A 24,620-nucleotide genomic window follows, 5' to 3' on the forward strand; every position below is an offset into this window, starting at 1 on the left:
AGGCAGCTGATCGATGTTTTTCTCTCATTGATGTTTCTAATTCTCTATCCCTCTCCCTTCCTCTCTGTAAAAAATCAGTAAGATATATTTTTTAAAAAAAGAAGAAATCTAAGAGACCATTTAGTTTAACCTTATTTGGCAGGTTTTTTAGTGCTCTTGGATCTCAAAATTATTTGAAGCAGTTTGTAATGCTAGATTTTTAAAAAACTTTTTTTATGGTTTTTAGAAAAATAATTTTTTAGCAATATTTTAAAATTTTCTAATGTTATATTGGTTGCATCTCATATCTGCTGGACAAAAACAGTTCAAATTCTACACCTGGTATTGATATTTAATGAGAGCTATGTTAATTAATTATTTATTATAATTAGCATTTTCCCTTGTAAAGCTTGGTGCTTGATCTCCTTGGTTACAAAATTGGCACCGCACTGACTTGTATGATTGCTGACTACTATTATTTCTTAGCTTGTCAAAATTGAAGTAGCTACTTTTTCTTTAGTAAACAGTCTTATTCATTGGCTGTTAATTTCTTTTGTGCCCTCTTGTCTCCTGAAGAATTGCATGATCTTTGTTAAGTGAGCAAAAGTATCATTTGTTTTTCTCCTTTTTATTTTGTGAAATAGCGGATTTTGGTTTTGCTCGTTACCTACATAGTAACATGATGGCTGCAACACTGTGCGGATCCCCAATGTACATGGTGAGTGAGTGTCGTGTTCTTGTGTGTTTACAGCCAGAGCATGGTATGTATAACGCTTGTTCCCAAGTAGGATATCAGTTTTTAGAGTCTGAATTGTTATTTATGCCACTTACATTAATTATGTTACTGATAATGCTATAACACAGACACCTTTTACTTTGGCACAGTGGACTGTAAAAGTTAGTTCTCTTTGCCCTTTGGCTTTAATTTTATTTTTTAATTAGTTATTGACCTGGCCAATGTGACTCAGTTGGTTGAATGCCATCCTGTGCACCAAAATGTCACAGGTTCCATTTCTGTCACGGCACATGCCGGGTTTCAGGCTTGATTCCCAGTAGGGAAAATGCAGCAGGGAAAATGCATCAGTGTACCTCCCATTGATGTTTCTCTCTTTCTCCCTTTCTCTGTCTAAAATAAATCAATAAAAAATACTTAAAAATAAGTTAAAATTAATTATTGTGGTAGAAATTTCCTACTATTGATATGTTAAAATGAAAATAAAAATTGATGAAGTATCATCATGCCATACTTGATGTGTAATATTAAGAATACTTACAAAACACCTTTTGGGTTCGGGAATCTCTTCAGCTATAGGATACGTTAATTTTTTGCATGTTGTCTTTCTTGATGAGATCCCTATATTGTAGAAGCTTTTTTACTCAGTGTCACACTTAAAGCCGAACAATCTTAGCTTTCCTCTTTATTTTTTCACTAGTGGCCTAGTGCATGAAATTTTTGCACACTAAAAGGGAATTAATTAGAGGAAATATTTTAATATTGCTATTTGTCCTTTCACTATAATAAAAGTTTTAGAGATGAAAGAAAATTAGTAAAATGTATATGAAAATCTTCCTCCTCGTCAGAGTTTGGGGTGCACCGCGGGACCCAGAGTCAAGTCCCCACCCTCGAAATCACACGAGACCCAGACTCGGCTGGCCCCACCTCCAACAAGCCCTGCCAGGCGGGGGGCGCAGCCTCAGGTTCCCCGTGCACCCTCATGGGGCAGGGGGCCTGGCCTAAGGTCCCCAGCCTGTCACTGGGGTGGCAGGCGGGCCTTGAGTTCCCCAATTAAGCTGTGCCAGGCAGGGGGCATGGCCTGAGGTTCCCCGTCAAGCCCCGATGAGCAAGGTGCCCAGCCTCAGATCCCCCACCCCACCCTGGGGCTACGCAGCCTCAGGTCCCTGCTGATTGCTCATTACCGCTTGTTATGGGAACCCTGCCTTCGTTGTGGGCGCAGCCATCTTGTGATGGCATTATGGTGTGAGGGTCAAATTTGCATATTACCTCTTTTTTATATAGGACATGCATATTGCTAGGTCTGATGGGGTTAAGCTATAAAACTTCTAAACTAATGTGAAGTATTAAGCCTAGAAATATCCTTTGTAGTAAATAAATATACCTGTTTCAAATCTAAGTTTAAAATGGATTTATTTCTAATTAGGATTTTGTCTCATCTAAAATCAACTTGGAAATCAAGGGAACTAGTAATCAGAGTTCAAAAAAATTTTTACATTAAATTTACTTTTTTATCATAATTTCACTGCTTATATACAAAATTATTAATTTAATATAATTTAGAAGTTATTTTGCACTTGTTGAGTATGAAATTAGTCCAGCCATGGGTTAATAGCTTTAAGGGTAGAGAGAGTGCTTAAGCTGATTTTTAAAAAAATATATTTTATTGATTATTTACAGAGAGTAAAGGAGAGAGATAGAGAGCTAGAAACGTATATGAGAGAGAAACATCAATCAGCTGCCTCTTGCACACCCCCTACTGGGTATGTGCCCGCAACCAATGTACATGCCCTTGACTGGAATCTAAACCGGGACCTTTCAGTCCGCAGATCGACACTCTACCACTGAGCCAAACCGGTTTCGGCTTAAGCTGATTTTTAAAGGAAATTGACTCAACAAGAAATTTACAAGGGACAATAAAAATTTTATGCCTGGAAAATAAAATTTCAGTATCCTTTTTTTTTTTTTTTTAATATATTTTATTGATTTTAAACAGGAACTGAGAGGGATAGAGAGTTAGAAACGTCGATGAGAGAGAAACATCGACCAGCTGCCTCCTGCACACCTCCCACTGGGGATGTGCCCTCAACCGAATTGAACCCAGGACCTTTCAGTCCGCAGGCCAATGCTCTATCCACTGAGCCAAACCGGTTTCGGCAAAATTTCACTATCTTTAATATATTTCACATTTCTGTTTAATGCTTGTCCTGATTGATGGTATTTTTAAAAAGCAGCATTAAGTGAGAAGTGAAAAAATAGCTGTAGCAAAGCAGCAGAGAAATAAATGCCTTTGTTTTTTAAGATAATTTTATTGTGTTTTGTAGTACAGTTTTTCTGTTGTTTTAAAAGCTTTCAAGTGACAGAGAAAAGGTATATTATAGCAAACTCTTGTGTTCCTACCATCTAAATTTAACAAAGTTAACATTTGCCCTGTTTGCCTTGAAGTAAAATATTTCAGAGACGGTCCAAGTTCCTCTTGTACCTGTCCCTTTTCCCATGTCCCATTCTTATACTCTCTTCTCCCAGAAGTAACCTCTATCCTGTAATTGCTATGTGTGTTTCTTTATTATTTTAGTATTCTTACTATATTTTATAATATATAGAAACTAGAGGCCCGGTGCACGAAATTCATGCATGGGATGTTTGGGGGTGTCCCTCAGCCCAGCCTGCACTCTCCAATCTGGGACCCCTTGAGGGATGTCCGACTGCTTGTTTAGGCAGGATTGGGCCTAAATGGACAGTTGGACATCCCTCTCACAATCCAGGACTACTGGCTCCCAACCGCATGCCTACCTGCCTGATTGCCCCTAACCACTTCTGCCTGCTAGCCTGATCACCCCCTAACCACTTCTGCCTGCCAGCCTGATCACTCCCTAACCACTCCCCTGCCAGTCTGATCAAAGCCTAAATGCTCCCCTGCCAGTCCAACTTCCCCTAAGTGCCCTCCCCTGCGGGCCTGGTCCCCCCCCCCCCCCAGTGCCCTCCCCTGCAGGCCTGGTTCCCCCCCCCCCCCAGCTGCTCTCCCCTACTATCCTGGTCCCTCTCAACTGCCCTCTCCTGTAGGCCTGGTCCCCCCCAACTGCCCTGGCCTGCAGGCCTGGTCCCCTCCAGCAGTCCTCCCCTGCAGGCCTGATCTCTCTCCCCCCCCTCAATTGCCCTCCCCTGAAGGCTTGGTTGCCCCAACTGCCCTCCCCTGCAGGTCATCTTGTGGTGGCCATCTTGTGTGTTGGAATGAGAATCAATTTGTATATTACCTCTTTATTATACAGAATGCTTGTTTCTACAACTTATTTTCATGCAACATTGTTTTTGAGATTTACCAGTAACTGTCAATGTAAGAAAGTTCTGTATTCAATAGTTTCATATTAATTAGGAAAATATCACAATGTTTTGTGTTTATTTTAGTAGGCTTTTTTTCAGTTAATTAATATGTGCATATTAATTATGTAAATAATATAATGCTCTCTCTTTCACTTTCTTACCACAGGCTCCTGAGGTTATTATGTCTCAACATTATGATGCTAAGGCAGACTTGTGGAGCATAGGAACAGTAATATACCAATGCCTTGTTGGAAAACCACCTTTTCAGGTACTCTGACTTTTTCTTATGTGCTCAGTTTTGGGATCTTCTCATTTTGCCTTTGACTTATAAAATGGAGAATACCTTGAAAGCAGTGTTTTTTGTTCCTTTGTGACATATTTTAATTTAGTTACAGGCAAAAACTACTGTAGTGAGCCAAAACGTTTTTTTTATTTTTATCTGCCTTTCCTTGGTAGTTGGAATGAGCCCATTACAGGTTTTCCAGGGCCGTGGTCGGCAAACTGTGGCTCGGAGCCACATCAGCTCTTTGGCCCCTTGAGTGTGGCTCTTCCACAAAATACCATGGCCTGAGCGAGTCTATTTTGAAGAAGTGGCATTAGAAGAAGTTTAAGTTTTAAAAATTTGGCTCTCAAAAAAAATTTCAATCGTTGTATTGTTGATATTTGGCTCTGTTGACTAATGAGTTTGCCAACCACTATTCCAGAGTATTAAAAACTAGTGGGTATGAATTGTGATGTCATTGTTTCCTGCTTAGCCTGGTTTTGGGATCTTGGAATCTAAATAGGGCTAGCCTGGGAATATCACTGGAAACTGTCCACAGGTGGCTATTCCTATCACTCTGGGTCAGAGAGAGCTAGTTGTTTAGGTTTTATGGAAATTATTTTGGGTCTGTCTCTCTGTCCTCCTTTGCTATAACATCCTGTCAAAAAGAGACCCTCTAGAACAGGGGTCCTCAAACTTTTTAAAGTGGGGGCCAGATCACGGTCCCTCAGAGAGCTGGAGGGCCGGACTATATGAACTACTAATTCCTACTGTAACACCTCGGCTGCGCTCACTGCCCAAAAAACCTGGCGGGCCGGATCAGACTCCTCTGCGGGCCGCATGTGGCCCGCGGGCCGTAGTTTGAAGACCCCTGCTCTAGAATGTAATCATGGTGATTCCTCTTGAATTCATATTGCGTAATTGCATAGAGGTTTTTTGAATCTGAATACTGGATCAAAGTGAACCTACTAGCCCAAGATGGTATTTAAAACTCAGTGACCCAGCCAGGTCAGGCAGTTATTTTTCAGATTCCATTTGTCTGCACAAGCAGCCCTAATGCGGCAGCTCTTTCTGGGAGGGTGCCACTTGCTCCTGTGGAGAGACGGAAAAGTAGTGGGATTCTTAGTTCTCTTCCTGGAATCCCTTGAAGGTCTTAAGGTTAAAATATACCCTGATTTTACACAGTAACAGTGTACCTGTTGGATAGGCCATGACTATTAGTTCTTAACCTCTAGAATAGTGGTTCTTAATCTTTTCTAAGTTTCAGGCCTCTTGAGTGTTTGACCTCAGTGCCCAGATATTTAGAATTTGCATATCTATTTCAGAGCTTTATTAAGTTCCTGGTGGCATCTATGGCTTGTTCAACAATCTATGGCTTCCAAGTCAGAATCTATGTTCTATAGCAAGAAAGTAAACATCAATCATATGATTTAGAATTTTTGCCCCTGTTATTTAGTAAACTAGAAGCCCAGTGCATGAAATTCGTGCATGGGGTGGGGGGTTCCTCAGCCCAGCCTGCACTCTCCAATCTGGGACCCCTTGAGGGATGTCTGACTGCTTGTTTAGGCAGGATTGGGCCTAAATGGGCAGTTGGACATCCCTCTCACAATCCAGAACTGCTGGCTCTCAACTGTTCGCTTTCCTGCCTTCCTGATTGCCCCTAACCACTCTTCATGCCAGCCTGATCACCCCCTAACCATTCCCCTGCCAGCCTGATTGATGCCTAACTGCTCCCCTGCCAGCCTGTTTGCCCCTAACTGCCGTCCCCTACAGGCTTGGTTCCCTCCAACTGCCCTTCCCTGCATGCCCAGTTACCCCCAACTTCCCTCCTCTGCCGGCCTGGTCCTTCCTAAATCCCTCCCCTGCTGGCCATCTTGTGGAGGCCATCTTGTGTCCACATGGGGGTAGGGTCTTTGACCACATGGGGACAGCAATCTTGTGTGATTAGTCAATCTGCATATTACTCTTTTATTAGATAGGATAGAGGCCTGGTGCATAGGTGGGGGCCAATTGGTTTGCCCTGAAGGGTGTCTCGGATCAGGGTGGGGATTCTCTTGGGGCGTGGGGCAGCCTGGGCGAGGGGCCTGTGGTGGTTTGCAGGCCTGCCATGCCCCCTGGTGACCCAAGCAGAGGCCCTGGTATCTTCTATAATTGAAACTTTGTAGCTTGGAGTAGAGTCAAGCCTCCTGCTCACTCTGTGGCCAGCAGCCATTTCTTTTGGGGTTTATGTATCTTCTACAATTGAAACTTTGTAGCCTTAAGCAGAGGCCTGGGCCAGCCAGGGTGTGCAGAAAGCTTGGCTTCTTCCATTGCCAGGGACAACCCTAACTTCCCACTCTTTCCAGCTCTGTGGCTGCCACCATTTATGTTTGGATTTGTTTACCTTCTATAATTGAAACTTTGTAGCCTTGAGTGGAGGCCAGCAAGGGCAGGCAGAAAGTTTGGCTTCCTCTATTGTCTGGGAAACCCAAGACTCCTTCCTGCTCTCTGTGGCTGTAGCCATCTTGTTTGGGTTTATTTGCATATTCATTCTTGATTGGTTGGTGAGGGTGGCTTATTGGTATAGTGGAGTGATGGATAATTTGCATATTACTCTTTTATTAGCTAGGATTAAACCTTTATTTTTTATTAACAGGCCAATAGTCCTCAAGACTTAAGGATGTTTTATGAAAAACACAGAAGCTTAATGCCTAGGTATGTTTCATTACACTGAGCTTTACTCTTCATTAATACAATTAATACATTGTTATTTATTTGAACTCTCTGTTCTATATATTGCCATTATTGAGCCTTTTTTCCAATGACAATGAGAACATTTGTTATAGCAGGAAATTAGAAAATTACTAGTGCATCATAGGTGCCTGTGTAGTGCTGTATCATTTTCCTTTGTTTTTATATTTAAAAGAAAAACTATGGGCCTGGCCTATGTGGCTCAATTGGTTGAGTGGCATCTCATGCACTTAAAGGTCTCTGGTTTGATTCTGGTCAGGTCATGTGCTCGGGTTGTAGGCTCTATCCCTAGTATGGGGCATGCAGGAGGCAGTGGATCAGTGTTTCTCTGTCATCATTGATGCTTCTATCTCTCTCCCCCTCTCCCTTACTCTTTGAAGTCAATAAAACATATTTTGTTCAGCTGGTGTAGCTTAGTGGTTGAGCATCGACCTATGAACCAGTCAGTCAGTTTAATTTTCCTGGTCAGGGCACATGCCCAGGTTGTAGGCTCAATCCCCAGAAGGGGGCATGCAGAAGGCTGCTGATCAATGGCATCTCTGTCTCATAATTGATGTTTCTATCTTTCTCTCTTTCTCTCCCTTTTCTGAAATCAATAAGAATATATTTATTTTATTTTTATTTTTAAAAATATTTTTATTGATTTATTTTATTATTTTAAAAATAAAATATTTTTATTTTATCAATTTTATTGAGAGGAAGGGAGAGGGATAGAGAGTTAGAAACATCAACGAGAGAGAAACATTGATCAGCTTGCCCTTGACCGGAATTGAACCTGGGATCTTTCAGTCTGCAGGCCAACGCTCTATACACTGAGCCAAACCAGTTTTGGCTATTTATTTATTTTTAATTTAATAAATCTTTATTGCTCAGATTACTACAATAGTTTCTCCTTTTTCCCTCCATAACTCCCTTCCACCGCTTCCCACCCCAAGCTCTGCCCTTACCTCCCCCCCCATTGTCCTCATCCATAGGTATACGATTTTAGTTCAGTCTCTTCCTGCACCTCCAAACCCCTTTCCCCCTGATAATTTTTAATTCACTCCCTTTCTTTGCCCCTAATTCACCAGTTTATTCTGTTCTTCAGACTTTTAATTCACTTGATTTTTAGATGAAATCAATAAGAATATATTTAGCACTAGCTGGTTCCTGGGTTCAATTCTGGTCAAGGGCACATGCCTGGGATGGTTGCCAATAGGGAGAGTGCAGGAGGCAGCTGAACAATGGGATTACTCTCTCATCATTAATTTTTCTCTCTCTCTCTCTCCCTTCTCTGAAGTAAAAATAATAAAACATATTTTTAAAAAGAAAAGAAAAACTATGGAAGTTATATTTGACCTGTGAGAAGAAGGAGATGCAAACAGAATAGATGTACATAAAGTAGAAAATAAGTTCTCTCTAGGCCTTCCCCGACCAGGAATAATGAGAGTTTGCTGTGTATCCTTCTAAATCTTCCTTGTGCAAGTTCCTTTGGCACTTTTGAATGCTTGTTTTTGTATATATTTATATACACAGGTATAGTTCAGTATAAATTACATCATATTTTGCAAATTGTCCAGTCCAACTTTTTCTACTCCACAATTCAGCATAGACATTATTCAGCAACTACTGCATTCTTTAAAATGGCTACACAGTGTCTCATGGTTATATATAATATCAGGTTTTGTTTGATCAGATGCTTGTTTTTATTTTCTGGTTATACAAAAAGGCATTAGTGGGGGGCACAAAGAGGGAGAGTGTGCACACATTGTGTGTTTCGATGGACCCCTAAAATGGCCGTGCTGGACTGAAGGTATCCCAATTGGCTGCTCCTTGCTTACACAGCGCAGAGTATGCCTTCCCCATATTACCACGGTGGATGCCGTCACCCTACTGCCTTACAAATGGGAAGGACAGATGGCTATAATGTCCTTCGCATTATTCTCTGTGTTAGTGAGGTTGGCTCTTTTTTATTTGTTTAATGTCCTTTCTGTAGTTTTCTGTGAATTGCATATTTCTATTATTCCTTTTTCAGTTGCCTTGTCTTTTTATTGTTGGATTTCAGGAAGCTGTATTATTTCTCACTTATGTTTATTTAAGCTCTGCCTTTTCCAGAACAAATTGGAGGCAGCCTTTTTTTTTTTTTTTTTTTTTTAAACAGAGAACTCTGTAGTAACTGTTAGTCCCAGGTTGCAGTTGTGATAAAACCCAAGATTGCCTATCTTGTGAAGTGCTTTATTCACGTAGATATTCCAGCATACCGCAGGAATGAGCACATAACAGGAATCATTCTCAAAGACTGTTCCATACTGGATTGAGGCTTTACTGTGGTACTGGTGTGAGATGTAGTGTTTGTGAAATTGCATGTACCTTTTTGTTTATACATTTAAGGCAAAAGTTGAGTAGTTAATGTAGTATATAAACTCACCATTTAGGTTGTTTGTTTGTTTTTTCCCTCCTTTCCCTCAGCATCCCCAGAGAAACATCCCCATATTTGGCTAATCTTCTTTTGGGTTTGCTTCAGAAAAACCAAAAAGATAGAATGGACTTTGGTAAGTAATATTTTCAATTTTTTCATGCTTTCTGGTTTTATTTGTATACTAGAAGCCCAGTTGCACAAAATTTGTGCACAGGGAGAGGAGGTGGTCCCTCAGTTCAGCCTGCACCCTCTCCAATCTGGGACACCATGATTGATGTCCGACTGCTTACCAGGATCGGGACATCCCTCTCACAGTCTAGGCCTGCTGGCTCCCAGGTGCTCGCCTGCCTGCCTTCCTGATTGCCCCTAACCACTCTTCATGCCAGCCTTATCATCCCCTTACCATTCCCCTGCCAGCCTGATTGATGCCTAACTGCTCCCCTGCCAGCCTGTTTTTCCCTAACTGCTGTCCCCTGCAGGCCTGGTCCCCCCAACTGCTCTCTCCTGCAGGCCTGGGTCCCCGCCAACTGCCCTTCTCTGTAGGCTTGATCACCCCTAACTGTCCTCCCTTGCAGGCTTGATTCCTCCCAACTGCCCTCTCCTGCTGGTCATCTTGTGGTGGCCGTCCTGTGTCCACATGGGGGCAGCCATCTTTGACCACATGGGGGTAGGCCATCTTGTGTGTTGGAGTAATGGTCAATCTGCATATTATTCTTTTATTAGATAGGCTTCTGAAACGATTTTTTAAAGAAGTCTATAGAGATTTAAGAAGAAAATTAGACTCAGTTTCACTTTTCTTTCTATCTCTTTCACCTACTTTGTAAATATTTATTGAGTGCCTGCTATGTTTTAGTTTGGGGATAGAGTAATAAACAAAATCCCTGTCCTCATGATGCATATATTCTAGTGGGGGAGAGGCAAACAAATTATAACTCTAATTCCATGCTATATTAGGAAGTGATGAGTACTATGAAAAAACTAAAAGAGGGAAGATAAATGAGGGTGGGTGGGGGTTAACATTTTAAGGTAGTTAGTGAAGACGTTCCTGAGAAAGTGACATTGGAATAAAGACTTGATTGATGTGTGTGAGCCATGTGGGTGTCTCTGGGAGAGCTTTTCAGGCAGAGTGAGTAGCCATACCACTGCCCTGAGCTGGGAAGATTGTGTAGACTTGAGCTTTTGCTTAAAGTGTGATGGGGAGCCATTGGAGGGTTTAGGTGGGACATGTTAAATTTAAGATTTGGTATCTAAGTACAGGTGTCAAAGGCACGTGGATATCAGAGGGGAGAGGTTGAGGTTGGTGAAATATTTGGGAAAAGATCTGGGAGGAAGGAATGGAGGAGAAACACCCCAGAATCCTGGTAGAAAAGTTCCTAACTCCAAAGAATGGGTTTTAAGGGCCCAGAGAGGCACCTCCTCATGGCGGCCCTGGTGCTCGTGCTCAGAGGCAGCTGAGCTCCAGTGCGCATTGTGGGAGTGGGCTGTGGGGCCTCTCAGAGGCCACTGCCTGTCTCAGAATTTTATTATATTTTTATTGATTTCAGAGAAGAAGGGAGAGGGAGAGAGAGAGATAGAAATACCAATGATGAGAGAGAATCATTGATCAGCTACCTCCTGCAGGCCCCACCCTGGGGATGGAGCCCACAACCCATGCAAGCATTTTGATCAGTAGTCCACCGTGACCTCCTGGTTCATAGGTCGACACTGAATCACTGAGCCATGCTGGCCAGGCTGTCTCAGAATTTCAGATACTTAAGGTGGAAGCTACTATCATTAATTTTGAATCTTTCTTCTTTTATAATATAAGCATTAAAGCGAAAAATTTCCCCCTCAGTACTTTAATATATCACACTGTATCTTCATATACTATTTTATCACTTCATGTATAATGAAAAAACTTAGAGTGCTTAATATTGTAGGGATTATATAGTTTTTAAAGAGTTTGAAAGAACATTTACCCTTGAAACTGTTTGGGTGTCAACTTATTTTGGGGGGATAGTTTTTTAATTCATTCTTATCAATCTTATGTAAAATATAAGACTCCAAAATGACAGACCAAAAAACCCATAAAACATGTTTAATGAAGATGCTTATCAAATTAATCTTTAAATTTTTTAGAGAAAAATGCATTTGCTATTTTTTCTGTAGTAATCCTATCCTATATAATAAAACCCTAATATGCAAATTGACCAAACTATAGAATGACTGGAGGAACGACCGGTCGCTGTGACATGCACTGACCACCAGGCGGCAAACGCTCAATGCAAGAGCTGCTCCCTGATGGTCAGTGTGCTCCCACAAGGAGAGCATCGCCCAGCCAGAAGCTGGGCTCATGGCTGGTGAGTGCAGCTGCGGTAGTGGGAGCTTCTCCAGCCTCAACTGCAGGCGGGCAGTAAGGAGTGAGGATGTCCCAGACTGCAAGAGCCCTGGACTGCAAGAGGGATATCTGACTGCTGGCTTAGGTGTGGGAACTGAACCCTGACCTCCTGGTTCATAGTTTGATGCTTAACCACTGAGCACCACTGGCTGAGATACTATCTTTTATTATCGGGCTTATTGTGTAGTTTTTATTTTTGGTGGATAGTGAAGAAATTAAATCAAATTAATATATAACATTTTTTAAATAGTTAGAAATAATAATTTTTTGAAACCAGTCGCAAGACTACTTCTGGGATAGAAGGATAGAATTTAGTGTATAAATCAGCTACCTAGATTTCCTCTCAGGTCAGTAAACAGCTGTAGTTCAAAAAGATGCCGAGGAAGGGCTGGTTGCAGCCAGTGCTCCCTGCTGGTCTGCTGATAACACCGCACACTGGAACTAGTCCACATCAGTGCCTCAGGCTGTGTTGTGTTGGTAATGGATGTTTTGAAAATTCACAATTATTATTTTAAAATTTTCATTAAGAATTACTTATAAGAGGATCCAAGTTGGCTGCACAGGTAAACACCTAACTGCAGCCTCACACAACAATTTCAGTAAAATACAACTAAAATACAAAATAGACATTATCCAGAGCTACAGGAAAGTTGACTGACTGGAAATTCTACAACTAGAAGGAAAGAGAAAACCAGAAGGAAAAGCAGAGGAGCTATAAAAGCTTAAGTACGGAGACACGCTGCGCGCAGAGAGGATGGAGCTGGAGAAGAGAGGGAGGCTGAGTGCCTGGCTGGCGTTCCCTAGTGGGAAGGAGATAAAAGCTCCGGACTGTGCTGAACCCCAGACCCAACAGTGCTGAACCCCAGTTCTGGGCCAGACCCTGGGGACCCAGGCTCATACAGAGGTAGCCTGGACTGTGAGGCGGTATCTTGGGGGAGCGGCGAAAGGCAGAGTCCCGGAGTCGCGCACATTACGTGCAGAGGATGGACTGTTGACTCTGCTGCTGGATTGCCCTGGCGGGAGGGAGACGGGGGCTCCAGACTGCTCTGAACTCCACTTCCAACTCGACTTCCAACTGAACTGAACCCCAGTTCCGGTCTCATTGGGGGAGAGCCTAGACTGTTTGGTGGCGGGTGAAACTCGAGGGCGCCTTTCTCTCAGAGGTGCTAGTAGCGAGTACCGGAGGACACAGGAATACTGAGACTCAGGAGCCTCATAGGGTGTGGCTGACGGAAGCCAAGGCTGGAGGCTCCACCCTAAAACTCTGCCCCATCCAAGCTGAGCACAGAGACTTTTAAGGCTACCAACTCAGGGAAGCTGCGAAAATGCCGAGACAAGGAAACAGATCACAAACAAAATAAATGGAGGACAAAAAGCGACTGGATATAGAGTTCAAAATCACACTTATAAGGTTGTTCAAGAATCTCCTAGAAAAGGTCGATAAAATAAACGAGACCTATGAGGATATGAAAAGGGATCAACTAGAAATAATAAGGGATCAACAAGAAATAATAAGGGATCAATAAGAAATAATAAGGGATCAACAAGAAATAAAGAATACATTCTCTGAAATTAAAAATATTATACAGAGTCCTAAAAATAAAATGGAAGATCGCAAGAATCAAGTAAAAGATTTGGAACATAAAGAGCCAGAAGACACTCCCCCGCAGAAGCAAGAAGACAAGAGAATCCAGAAAGTTGAAGATAATGTAAGAAACCTCTGGGACAACTTCAAGTGAACCAACATCAGAATTATGGGGGTCCCAGAAGATGAGAGAAAGCAAGATACTGAAAACATACTGAAAGAAATAGTGACAGAAAACTTCCCCCACCTGGTGAAAGAATTAGACTTACAAGTCCGGAAAGCGCACAGAACCCCAAACAAAAGGAATCCAAAGAGGACCACACCAAGACAAATCATAATTAAAATTCCAAGAGCAAAAGTCAAAGAGAGAATATTAAAAGCAGCAAGAGCAAAGCAGGTAGTTACCTATAAAGGAGCACCCATATGATTGTCAGCTGATTTCTCAACAGAAACCATGCAGGCCAGACAGAAATGGCAAGAAATATTCAAGGTGATGAATAGCAAGAAACTACAGCCAAAAATAATCTACCCAGCAAAGCTATCACTCAGAATCGAAGGCCAGATAAAGAACTTCACAAAAAAAAAAGAAAAAAGCTAAAGGAGTTCATCACTGCCAAACCAGAATTATATGAATTGCTGAAGGGGGTTCTTTAGGAAGAGGAAGCATATAAAGATAAAAATTATGAACAACAAATATGTAACTATCAACAAGTAAATCTAAAAACCAAGGGAATTAAAAAAAAAATCTGATGAACAATATTAACTGGTGAATATAATAGACTCAGAGGTATGGAAAGGGAGTGAACTGATGATTCTCAGGGAAAAGGAGAGTGGGGAGTGTGGGAAGAGCCTGAACAAAAACTGCACCTATGGATGAGGACAATGGGGGGTGGGGAAAGGGCAGAGGGTGGGGTGGGAACCTGGTGGAGGGGAGCAATGGAGGGGGGGGGAAATGAACATTTGTAATAATATGAACAATAAAAATTTATTAAAAAAAGAATTTCTTATAATTTGATTATTTTGATTTATAAAAATAATATGCTTTTACATTTAAAGGGAATGAAGGCAATATAAATGAATTAAAAATTACTTATAATTAATGGATGAGTAAGGTTGCGTTCTCATTTTTCATTACAGAAGCATTTTTTAGCCATCCTTTTCTTGAGCAAGTTCCACTAAAAAAATGTGAGTACCCACTTTTTTTTTTTTTTTTTTTTTTTTTTTTTTTTAATAAGTTTTTATTTTTCATATTATTACAAATGTTCCTTCCCCCCCCCCCCACCATTGCTCTCCTCCACCAGGTTCCCACCCCACCCTCTGCCCTTTCCCCTCTCCCCATTGTCCTCATCCATAGGTGCACAGTTTATGTTCAGTCTCTTCCCACATCCCCCTCTCCCCTTTTCCCCAAGAATCGTCAGTTCACTCCCCTTCCATACCTCTGATTCTATTATATTCAACAGTTAATATTGTTCATCAGATTTTTTTAATTTCCTTGGTTTTTAGATTCACTTGTTGATAATTACGTATTTGTTGTTCATAATTTTTATCTTTGTTTACTTTCTCTTCTGAAAGAACCCCCTTCAGCAATTCATATAATTCTGGTTTGGTGGTGATGAACTCCTTTAGCTTTTTTTTATTAGTGAAGCTCTTTATCTGGCCTTCGATTCTGAATGATAGCTTTGCTGGGTAGCTTATTTTTGGCTGTAGGTTCTTGCTATTCATCACCTTGAATATTTCTTGCCATTCCCTTCTGGCCTGCATGGTTTCTGTTGAGAAGTCAGCTGACAATCATATAGGTGCTCCTTTATAAGTTACTACCTTCTTTGCTCTTGCTTCTTTTAATATTCTCTCTTTATCTTTTGCTCTTGGAATTTTAATAATGATGTGTCTCGGTGTGGTCCTCTTTGGATTCCTTTTGTTTGGAGTTCTGTGCGCTTCCTGGACTTGTAAGTCAAATTCTTTCCCCAGGTGGGGGAAGTTTTCTGTCACTATTTCTTTCAGTATGTTTTCGATATCTTGCTCTCTCTCATCTTCTGGAACCCCCATAATTCTGATGTTGGTTCGCTTGAAGTTGTCCCAGAGGTTTCTTACATTATCTTCAATTTTCTGGATTCTCTTGCCTTCTAGCTTCTGTGGAGGAGTGTCTTCTGGCTCTTTATGTTCCAAATCTTTGACTTGATTCTTGCGATCTTCCCTTCTGTTTTTAGGACTCTGTAGAATATTTTTTATTTCAGACAATGTATTCTTTATTTCTTGTTGATCCCTTATCATTTCTTGTTGGCTCCTTATTAATTCTAGTTGATCTCTTTTCATATCCTCATAGGCCTTATCCATCTTTTCTAGGAAATTCTTGAAAAACCTTATAAGCGTAGATTTGAACTCTATATCCAGACGCTTTTTGTCCTCCATTTCTTTCGTTTGTGATCTATTTTGTTGTCGCATTTCGCAGTTACAGATGGGACGGGGTTTCAGGGTGGAGCCTGCAGCTTTGGCTTCCGTCAGCCCCGCCCTATGCGGGTCCTTCAGTGCTCGCTGCCGGCGCCTCTGAGAGAAAGGTGCCCTCGATTTTCGCCTGCTGCCAAACAGTCTATGCTCTCCCCCAATGAGCCCGGTATTGGGGTTCAGTTCAGTTGGAAGTGGAGTTGGAGGTGGCGTTCACAGCAGTCTGGAGCCCCAGTCTCCTTCCCGTCAGGGCAATCCCGCGGCACAGCCGACCGTCCCTTCTCTGGGGGCAGTGTGCGCGCCTCGGGGACCTCCTTTCTCCGCTACCCCGGGGTTCCGACTTACAGCCCAGCTCCCTATGGCTGAGCCTGAGTCCCCAGGGTCTGGCCCAGAACTGGGGTTCAGAGCAGTTGGGGGCCCAGCACAGTCGGAGTGTTTATCTCCTTTCCGCTAGGGAACGCCCGCCAGGCACTCGGCCTCCCTCCTCTCTGGCTCCGTCCTCTCCGTGCGCCGCGTCTCCGTACCTTAGGCTTTTCCAGCTCCTCCGCGCCTCCTTCTGGTTTTCTCCTTGCTTCTTGTTGTAGGATTTCCAGTCAGTCGACTTTCCTGTAGTTCTGGGTAATGTCCATTTTATATTTTAGTTGTATTTTATTAAAATTGTTGTGTGCGGCTGCGGCTAGTTGCCTACCCGAGCAGCCATCTTGGATTCTCCCCCCTTAAAAAATCGTGAGTACCCACTTTTTGCATTTTTACTGAGGAGAGAATGCAAGCTTAAGGAAAACATTAGTATTTTGTATTACAAAATTAATTTTTATTGTGCTTTTCAAGATTTCATTGACCTTTTTTTTTTTTTTTAAATACCTGTAGTTGTGTTTATTCCATAACAGTTCTGTTTTTTACTTCTAAAGCCAAGTTTAAATAATTTAGTTGTTGCTGCATTTAATAAGTTAATGTTCATTTTTGGTCAACACGAACATGCAGCAATTTGACAAGTTTTTCTGTTAGTCAAGTCGTGTAACTGAAGTACGAAGTGTGTTTCTCCTCTGTTTTCTCTGACAGCCTGCCCCGTGCCCGTGCCCCCGTGTGCTGGCTCCGCCTCGGGAAGTTCCTGCGGCAGCTCACCACCCTGCCGCTTTGCCTCTCCACCAGTGAGTTGGGTTTTATTAAAACTACTTGCAGTTCGTGCTGCCGTGTCTGTTCACTGGGGGGGCCTGGGACTGCACTGTAGATATTCTCTTTATATATAGTGTTTGATAGCAGCCTCGGCTTAGGTCAAATGGACCTAGCTTTTGTCTCCACCCTGTTTTAGCTTCAGCAAGAAATTTTACCTTCTGGCTGATTTCCTCTGAACACTGAGTGTGCTGCTCTGGTCTCTGCATGCCCTGTGGGGCTGGGCAGGATGATACTTGCAAACAAAGAGTCTCTTACTTACTTAAATCTTGGTGGAGAGGTAATTTATAAGACTTACTTTATCTGGATGTCATGAACAGTTTGGATAGTTACTATGCCTGGAATGCCCATGTGGAGGAGCCGCCCTGGAGTCCGTCACTGACTTAGATGTGGTTCCTGGCCCTGCAGGGTTGGTCCACTCCAGCCTCTTCTTTCTGCGAGGTTCCCAAGCCCTTTCTTCAGGGCTTTCTTCCCTCCTTCTACGTGCTCCTTCCTGACCCTGAGAACTTCTGCTCACTCTCACACTGCTGCTTCCTCTCTACTCTTCCTTCCTTTACCGTCTTCTGTATTTTCCCAGACCGGCCCTTCCCCAGATCGCTGTGCAGCCTGGGAGGGTGGTGGCCTTGAGGGTTTTCTGCAAGCTGGAGGTCCAAGGGCTCGTGTGTCAGCTATTATATGTTCCAGGCTTGCCTGGCACCACGAATTTCTTCAACAGGGTGGGCGGCCATAAAAGGAGGTGCTGGATGATTTCCTGGGTGAGGCCACTCAGAGGTCTAAAAGCATGGGGCTTGGGAGCTTCACAACCCTTGCTTGCCACTAGGCCAGTGGTGTGCAAACTCATTAGTCACCAGAGCCAAAGATCAACAGTACAACGATTGAAATTTCTTTTGAGAGCCAAATTTTTTAAACTTAAACTATATAGGTACATTGTTATTAATTAGGGTACTCCTAAGCTGGCCTTTGCTAAAAACTCAAGAGGCCAAAGAGCCGCATGCGGCTCATGAGCCACAGTTTGCTGACCACTGAACTAGGACAAAGGACGTAATGTCTCTAAACTGGTTTCTCATATGTAAAGTGAGGATAATTTACCTCCTTCCTGGGGTTTTAGAAGGATAAATGAGCAAAAGCACTTGCTACAGTGCTGGACACACAATAAATACTTAGGAAGGGCAACTATTATTATTTTCCAGGGAAACCTAACAACCCTTAGCTAACAGGATGCTGCCTGCCTGTGGCAGACTCCTCCTCAAAAGCCCTGTCACTCAGGCTGAATAGAACAGGCAGGTGGGCTAACAAGACTTCATCATATACCCATAAGTTTAAAGAGCGACAAGCCCTGGATTTGGGGTGACGGGATAAGTGGGGAGGAAGTGTATTGCCATGGAAAGCCTATAGGCTTTGTTTGGAGTCGTATCACTGGCCTCAGTGCTGTGGCCGCTTGCTCATTCGTGACTTTGGGCCAGTCAGGTCCAGAGCTGAGCCTGGCTTCCGTGTCTGGAAGGTAGGCCTAACTAACCTTTGTGTAAAGGCAGTGTGTGGCGGTCTGTGCAGGGTGCCTGGCATAGTGAGTATTGGTAAGCTGTAGCTATTATTATGAACTATATATTTGATATGCATGATGTATATTACAGAAAGCAAAGTTTATGCTAGAAAAAGGAAACAGGAAGAATCTGTGGAAACAGGAGTGAAGGAGCTTGTGGGTTGAGAAAGAGGCCAGTGGGAAGGACATTGAGCTGGAAACAGCTTTGGTGGCGAGAGCATGGCGGTGCTTTTGCTAGGTAGGTAGCATTGAAAAGTAGAGCAACACAGGAGCGAGACTTTGGGCTGGTGGGGAAGAGAGGATAAGGCCCTGATGGGAGTGAAGAGGCACAGAAGGAGAGAGGAGGCATTTTCAGAGGGAACCCATTTTTAGAAGGCCTTTATTGAAAGCTCTCGCTTAAAGTGAAAATAAAAGGGGAAGATGGAAAATAAAAAGAATGAAGGAGTGTCTCTATATAATTTCCATTTGGTGAGATTAGAAAATGGCAGGTTTGATTGGTTTTTAACACAATCTGCCAAAAGTAAGATGATTTCATACCTGTGTTCTCTCCCTTCCTGTGGCTGGAGTAGACTTACTCAGGCTGAATGCACACAAGTGTGCTCATTCTTTTTTTTTTTTTTTTTTTTTTTTACTTTCACACAAATATCAGTTGCATCTTTTTCCAGAGAAATCTTTGAAAGGCAAAAATACAAAAAAAACAACCTTAAAGTAAATCCAAATCACTCTTTTTGTTAAGATACTGGCTATAGATTAAATGCTTTTTAGATGATATCTCTTTAATGTGTATTTATTAGTTTTATTCATTTATTAAAAGCCTGCTTTGTGTGAGGTTCTGGTTGATACTGATGAATGATATTATAGTAAGGAATTTTAATTGTGTGGAGAAGAGGCAGGCTGATCAATCACTATTAGAAGCGGGCCTGACTATGTCTTTTTTGCTAGAGGGAATGTGGATGAGGGCATGAGATCAGACCAAGAACTAAGGAAGGCTGCTCAGAAGAGGGCATTGAGTTGAGATTAGAAGAAAGAATTAGCAAGGAGAGTCAGTAAAAGAATAGTATCGTAGGCAGAGGAATCTTCGTTCACGAAGTCATGGACGCACAGCCTACTGAAGGAGCTCTGTTGCCCTCCATGGTCACTTATATTCAAATTGGTTTGAACTAAGTAAAATTTAAAAATGAGTTAGTCACACTAGCCACGTTTCAAGTACGCGGTAGCCATATAGAGCTAGTTGCTGCCATACTGGACAGCTTAGATATGGAACTTTGTCTTCATTGCAGGAAGTTTTCTTGGACAAATCTTCTAAGCAGTCCAGTCTGGTGGGTGTAAAGAGCACTAGTGAGGGGAAATCAGTTAAAGTGGTGGGGAGAAGATGTACCTTGAAAGAATTTAGGCATTGAGCTAAGTTTATCCTTAAAGCTATTTGAGGTATTTGAATGATTTTATGTGGAGATATGATATGATCCACTGTGTGTTTTAGCTAGATGATGATTCTTCTTCTTCTTCTTCTTCTTCTTCTTCTTCTTCTTCTTCTTCTTCTCCTTCTTCTTCTTCTTTCTTCTCCTTCTTCTTCTCCTTCTTCTTCTTCTTCTCCTTCTTCTCCTTCTTCCTCCTCCTCCTCCTCCTCCTCCTCCTCCTCCTCCTCCTCCTCCTCCTCCTCCTCACTTCTGAAAGCAGGGTGGAGGACTAGACTGGAGACAAGTAGAGAGGTCTTTCCACTCGAGGAAAGAGAACAATCCGATACTATGGAAGCTGTTTTGTTTTGTTTTGTTTTGTTTTGTTTTGTTTTTGCGTGATTGAGCATTGACCTGTGAACCTGGAGGTCACATGCCTGGGTTTCAGGCTCTATTCCCAGTATGGGGTGTGCAGGATTCTCTCTTATCATTGATGTTTCTTTCCTTTCCTCTCCCTTCCTCTCTGAAATCCATAAAATGTATTAAAAGAAAAAAAAATAAGGACCTGAACTAAGGCAGCAGTAAGAAAAAGAAGAAGGGGATGGAAAGCAGGTGGGAGAAAGGTAAAGAGTTTGCAGAGCTTGGTGATGCTTGAACTTGGGACTTAAGGAGGAGGGAGACCTTAAAGGCAATGGATAGATGGGTGATGGTGAAGGTACCCCGTAAGGGAGCACGGGGAGGAATGAATTCGCATTGTACAGGCAAGTAACAGAGGGCTAGAGCTCATTGGAGAGGACCTGTGCTGCAGAGTCCTCATGAGGTAGGAAGTGCTGGAAGGTAGGGTAAGTGTGGTCACGGGTAAGTAGAAAGCAGGTGAGAAGAGGAGGAGCAGGGTGGCACCTAAGGGAATTCTGTACTCCTGTCTTCTAAGGGGCTGATGAGAAGCAGGCACTCACAAAAGAGAAGTAGCAAAAGCAAGAAAGAGCAGGGTCGCTGAGTGAAGGGGGAGAGTGTCAAAGAAAGGAACGGTCCGCAGTTCAGTTGCAACAAAGAATTCAAGGAATTTAAGGAGTAGGCAGTGGTTGTTGCTGGTAAACTTAATAAAGGCAATTTTATTTGAGCATTGAAGGCAGAAAGTGTATTATGGTTGGTTGAGGGGTACATGGGAATTGAGGAATTAGAGTCAGTGAAGATGGATAATTTCAAGAAATGTTGCTAAGAGAAGATGGCAATTGAGAGGGCTGCAGGGATTTGAAATAGGAGGAAATGAAACGTGTTTATGTGCAGAGGGTAGACGTGTCAGGAGATAGGGAAGTTGACCGAGGTGCTTGAAGAGGCGGGAAGAATGAAATCAGATGGTGGAGAGATTAGCTTGGAACAAGGGGAAGCATCTCTTTCACCAAGACAGCTGTGGCTGCAGGTAATTTTATAAATAGCAGAGGAAGAAATTCAGAAAGTTTCTGCCTAAACCACTAGAAAGACGTGTGGACATACTTGGAATAACATCTCAATTGCTTTCAATTGTGTGACTTTGGGCAAATCCTGACCTTCTGAGTTCTGTTTATTTAAAGATGGAATGGCCGAAACTGGTGTGGTTCAGTGGATAGAGCGTCGGTCTGCGGACTGAAAGGTCCCAGGTTTGATTCTGGTCAAGGCCATATATTGAATACATTGGTTTTGGGCACATTCCCAGTAGGGGTGTGCAGGAGGCAGCTGGTCGATATTTCTCTCTCCGATGTTTCTAGCTCTCTCTCCTTCTCCCTTCCTCTCTGTAAAAAAATCAATAAAATATATTTTAAAAAATAACAATAAAAAATAAAGATGGAATGGATTCCATAATGGGACTGAAGTTAGTTAATACAAGAAAAGCTCTCCACAGTGTCCAGCCCATGGTTGATGTTCCTTCCGTCTTACCTTTCTTGAGATATAAATTATCTTTAAAAAGTAATGAGGAGTGCCGAAACCGGTTTGGCTCAATGGATAGAGCGTCGGCTTGGGGACTGAAAGGTCCCGGGTTCGATTCTGGTCAAGGGCATGTACCTTGGTTGTGGGCACATCCCCAGTAGGGGGTGTGCAGGAGGCAGCTGATCCATGTTTCTGTCATCGATATTTCTAACTATCCCTCTCTCTTCCTCTCTGTAAAAAAATAAATAAAATATATATTTTTTAAAAGTATCATGCTAAGTGAACTAAGTCAGAAAAGGACAAAAAAATAAAACAAAACAAAAAGTAATGAGGATGACGGGATAGTGAGGCTCAGAAGTTGAACATCAACCTATGAACCAGAAGTTCAGTTCCTAATCAGGATACATGCCTGGGTTGTGGCTCAATCCCCAGTAGGGGGCATGCAGGAGGCAGCCAATCAATGTTTGTATGTCATCATTGATGTTTCTATCTCTCCGTCCTCTCCTTTCCTCTCTTTGAAATCAATAAAAACATATTTTTAGCTGAGACCGGTTTGGCTCAATGGATAGAGCGTCGGCCTGGGGACTGAAAGGTCCCGGGTTCGATTCCGGTCAAGGGCATATCCCCAGTAGCGGGTGTGCAAGAGGCAGCTGATCGATGACTCTCTCTCATCGATGTTTCTAACTCTCTATCTCTCTCCCTTCCTCTCTGTACAAAATCAATAAAATATATTTTAAAAAAACAACAACATATTTTTTAAAAAGTAATAAGGAGTTTTTATGTCAAGTGTGCATCACACACATAAAAAGAAGAGATAAGATTTGAGACTGATTTCATTGCACAGTAACTTTCAAAGAAGCACCAGCAGTGAATTTAAAGAGCATTACAAAGTATTTTTTCTCTTTTTAAATAGAAATGAAGGTTAAACGTAATAGGGACTTAATACATAGTAACTCATGCATTTCGGTGTTTTAGAAAACCATTGCATAATCAGGGCATTCAATTAGAGTTGTCCTTAGAGACCTTGAACTAGGCAAGTGCCAAAAGGTGTAAAGAGATACTTACACCTGAGTATTTGTTTACATATATTCACATGTTTTCTTCCCTTGCTGTTCCATTTCCCACAAACCAACTCTTCCCCTAACCTCCCCTTGAAGGTTTTCCAAATCTTTCTTTTTTGTGAGTGTAAACAAATCTCTCTGCTTAAATGCAGTTATCCTTACTGGTTTGTTTACATTTTTACATAATATGGTCTGCTTTCCTGTTTACAATGTTTTTTGCATTTGGAGATTTAAAACTGTGTGTGCTTGCAAGATGCCATTAAAGTCCCTGGCATGTTGTTACGTAAACAGCTACTGAGTATCTGCTTTGCTAGGCAATGAGCTGAACCTGGGGATGTTGAGATGGTACAGACTCATCTCAAAACTTGTAGGCGAGGCAAACAGGTACATGTGCTAAATGGCATGATACATTTTTATTGATTTCAAAGAGGAAGGGAGAGGGATAGAGATAGAAACAGTGATAGGAGGGAATCTTTGATTGACTGCCTCTTGCACTCCCCCTACTGGGGGGTCTAGTCCAAAACCCGGTTATGTGCTCTAGATCCAAATCGAAGCCGGGACTCTTCAGTCCCCAGGCTTGACACTCTATCACAGAGCCAAACCAGCTAGGGCGGCATTATATATTTTTTAAGTATATAATGGAAAACATTTAAGAAGTCTTTTTGCAAAGAGATTAAAAACTGTGCTTTTTGAAGGGAAAGATTTCCAAATAGATTTATTAAAATTTTAGATGGAATTGAACTTTATACCTAATTGAATGAAAAAAAAAACAAAACCAACTTTTTATTGTAATGCCTGTTCTGACTTCCACTTTATTACTAGGCCAGTGTTAACTTGATGTTGTTAATTTTAGTCCCTTGCAGATATGCAGCATATTCAGGAAGAAAACCTATCCTCCCCACCATTGGGCCCTCCCAACTACCTACAAGTGTCCAAAGATTCTGCCAGTACTAGTAGCAAGAACTCTTCTTGTGACACGGATGACTTTGTTTTGGTTCCACACAACATCTCGTCAGACCACTCATGTGAGAATATTTTCTGCTTGTACACATTCTATTTTTTTTAACTTACTAGACTAGCATTTTTTAACGTTTATATATACTCTCTTATTATTTAGTTGTTTGAATTCCCAATATTACATGCCTAACTTTCTAAAATCTGCTTGGCTATCTTCCATAAAACAATAACTTTGGATTCTGAAGGTACATGAAAACTAAAGGAAATTATCTCAAATTCTGTTTGTGTCTGACAAAATAGAGAAGCCAACATAATAAGAGAAATTAAATTAAATTTAAGGAGAGGAATTAAAGGAAGACCTCTTTTGGAAAAAACAAAACAAAACCTAAGCATTAGAGGACTCTTAAAACAATCTGGATGCCTTCAGAGAGAATGGCAGGAATGAACTTCATAGAGAGATAGGAAGAACTTTTATAAAGAAAGATGAATCCAAATTGACTAAATACTGTAGGCCTGTTTATATTGTCTGTGTCTTCATGTGTGAGTTTTGGCAAATTGTGTGTTTTACAGAATTGGTCCATTTCATCTAGGTTATCAAATTGATGGGCATAGAGTTATTCATAGTAGCACTCTATTATCTGTCTTCCCCTTTCTCCCCATTATCTGTCTTCTTAATTTCAATGGGACCTTTAGGCATGTCCCTTCTTGCATTTCCAAAATCACAATTTGTATCCTTTCTCTTCTTTTCTTAGTAACCTTGGAAGCT

At 41.9% G+C, this 24,620-nt stretch overlaps 1 protein-coding gene across 3 annotated transcripts in view; it reads left to right on the plus strand.

The window, feature by feature from the left end:
• ULK2 (unc-51 like autophagy activating kinase 2) overlaps positions 1-24,620 on the plus strand; it is a 101,281-nt gene that overhangs the window by 37,725 nt on the left and 38,936 nt on the right. For 2 of the 3 annotated variants that reach the window (XM_084861425.1, XM_084861426.1), the window contains exons 7-13: positions 624-697; positions 4,200-4,301; positions 6,931-6,989; positions 9,474-9,556; positions 14,523-14,570; positions 16,887-16,975; positions 23,751-23,922. In XM_084861425.1, the coding sequence (XP_084717551.1) occupies positions 624-697; positions 4,200-4,301; positions 6,931-6,989; positions 9,474-9,556; positions 14,523-14,570; positions 16,887-16,975; positions 23,751-23,922 (627 nt within the window). The remainder of the gene's footprint in view (positions 1-623; positions 698-4,199; positions 4,302-6,930; positions 6,990-9,473; positions 9,557-14,522; positions 14,571-16,886; positions 16,976-23,750; positions 23,923-24,620) is intronic. The other variant, XM_084861427.1, reaches the window with a different exon arrangement.

Source organism: Pipistrellus hanaki, assembly GCF_964339955.1.
Source record: "Pipistrellus hanaki genome assembly, chromosome: 16".
NCBI classification, from domain to species: Eukaryota; Metazoa; Chordata; class Mammalia; order Chiroptera; family Vespertilionidae; genus Pipistrellus; species Pipistrellus hanaki.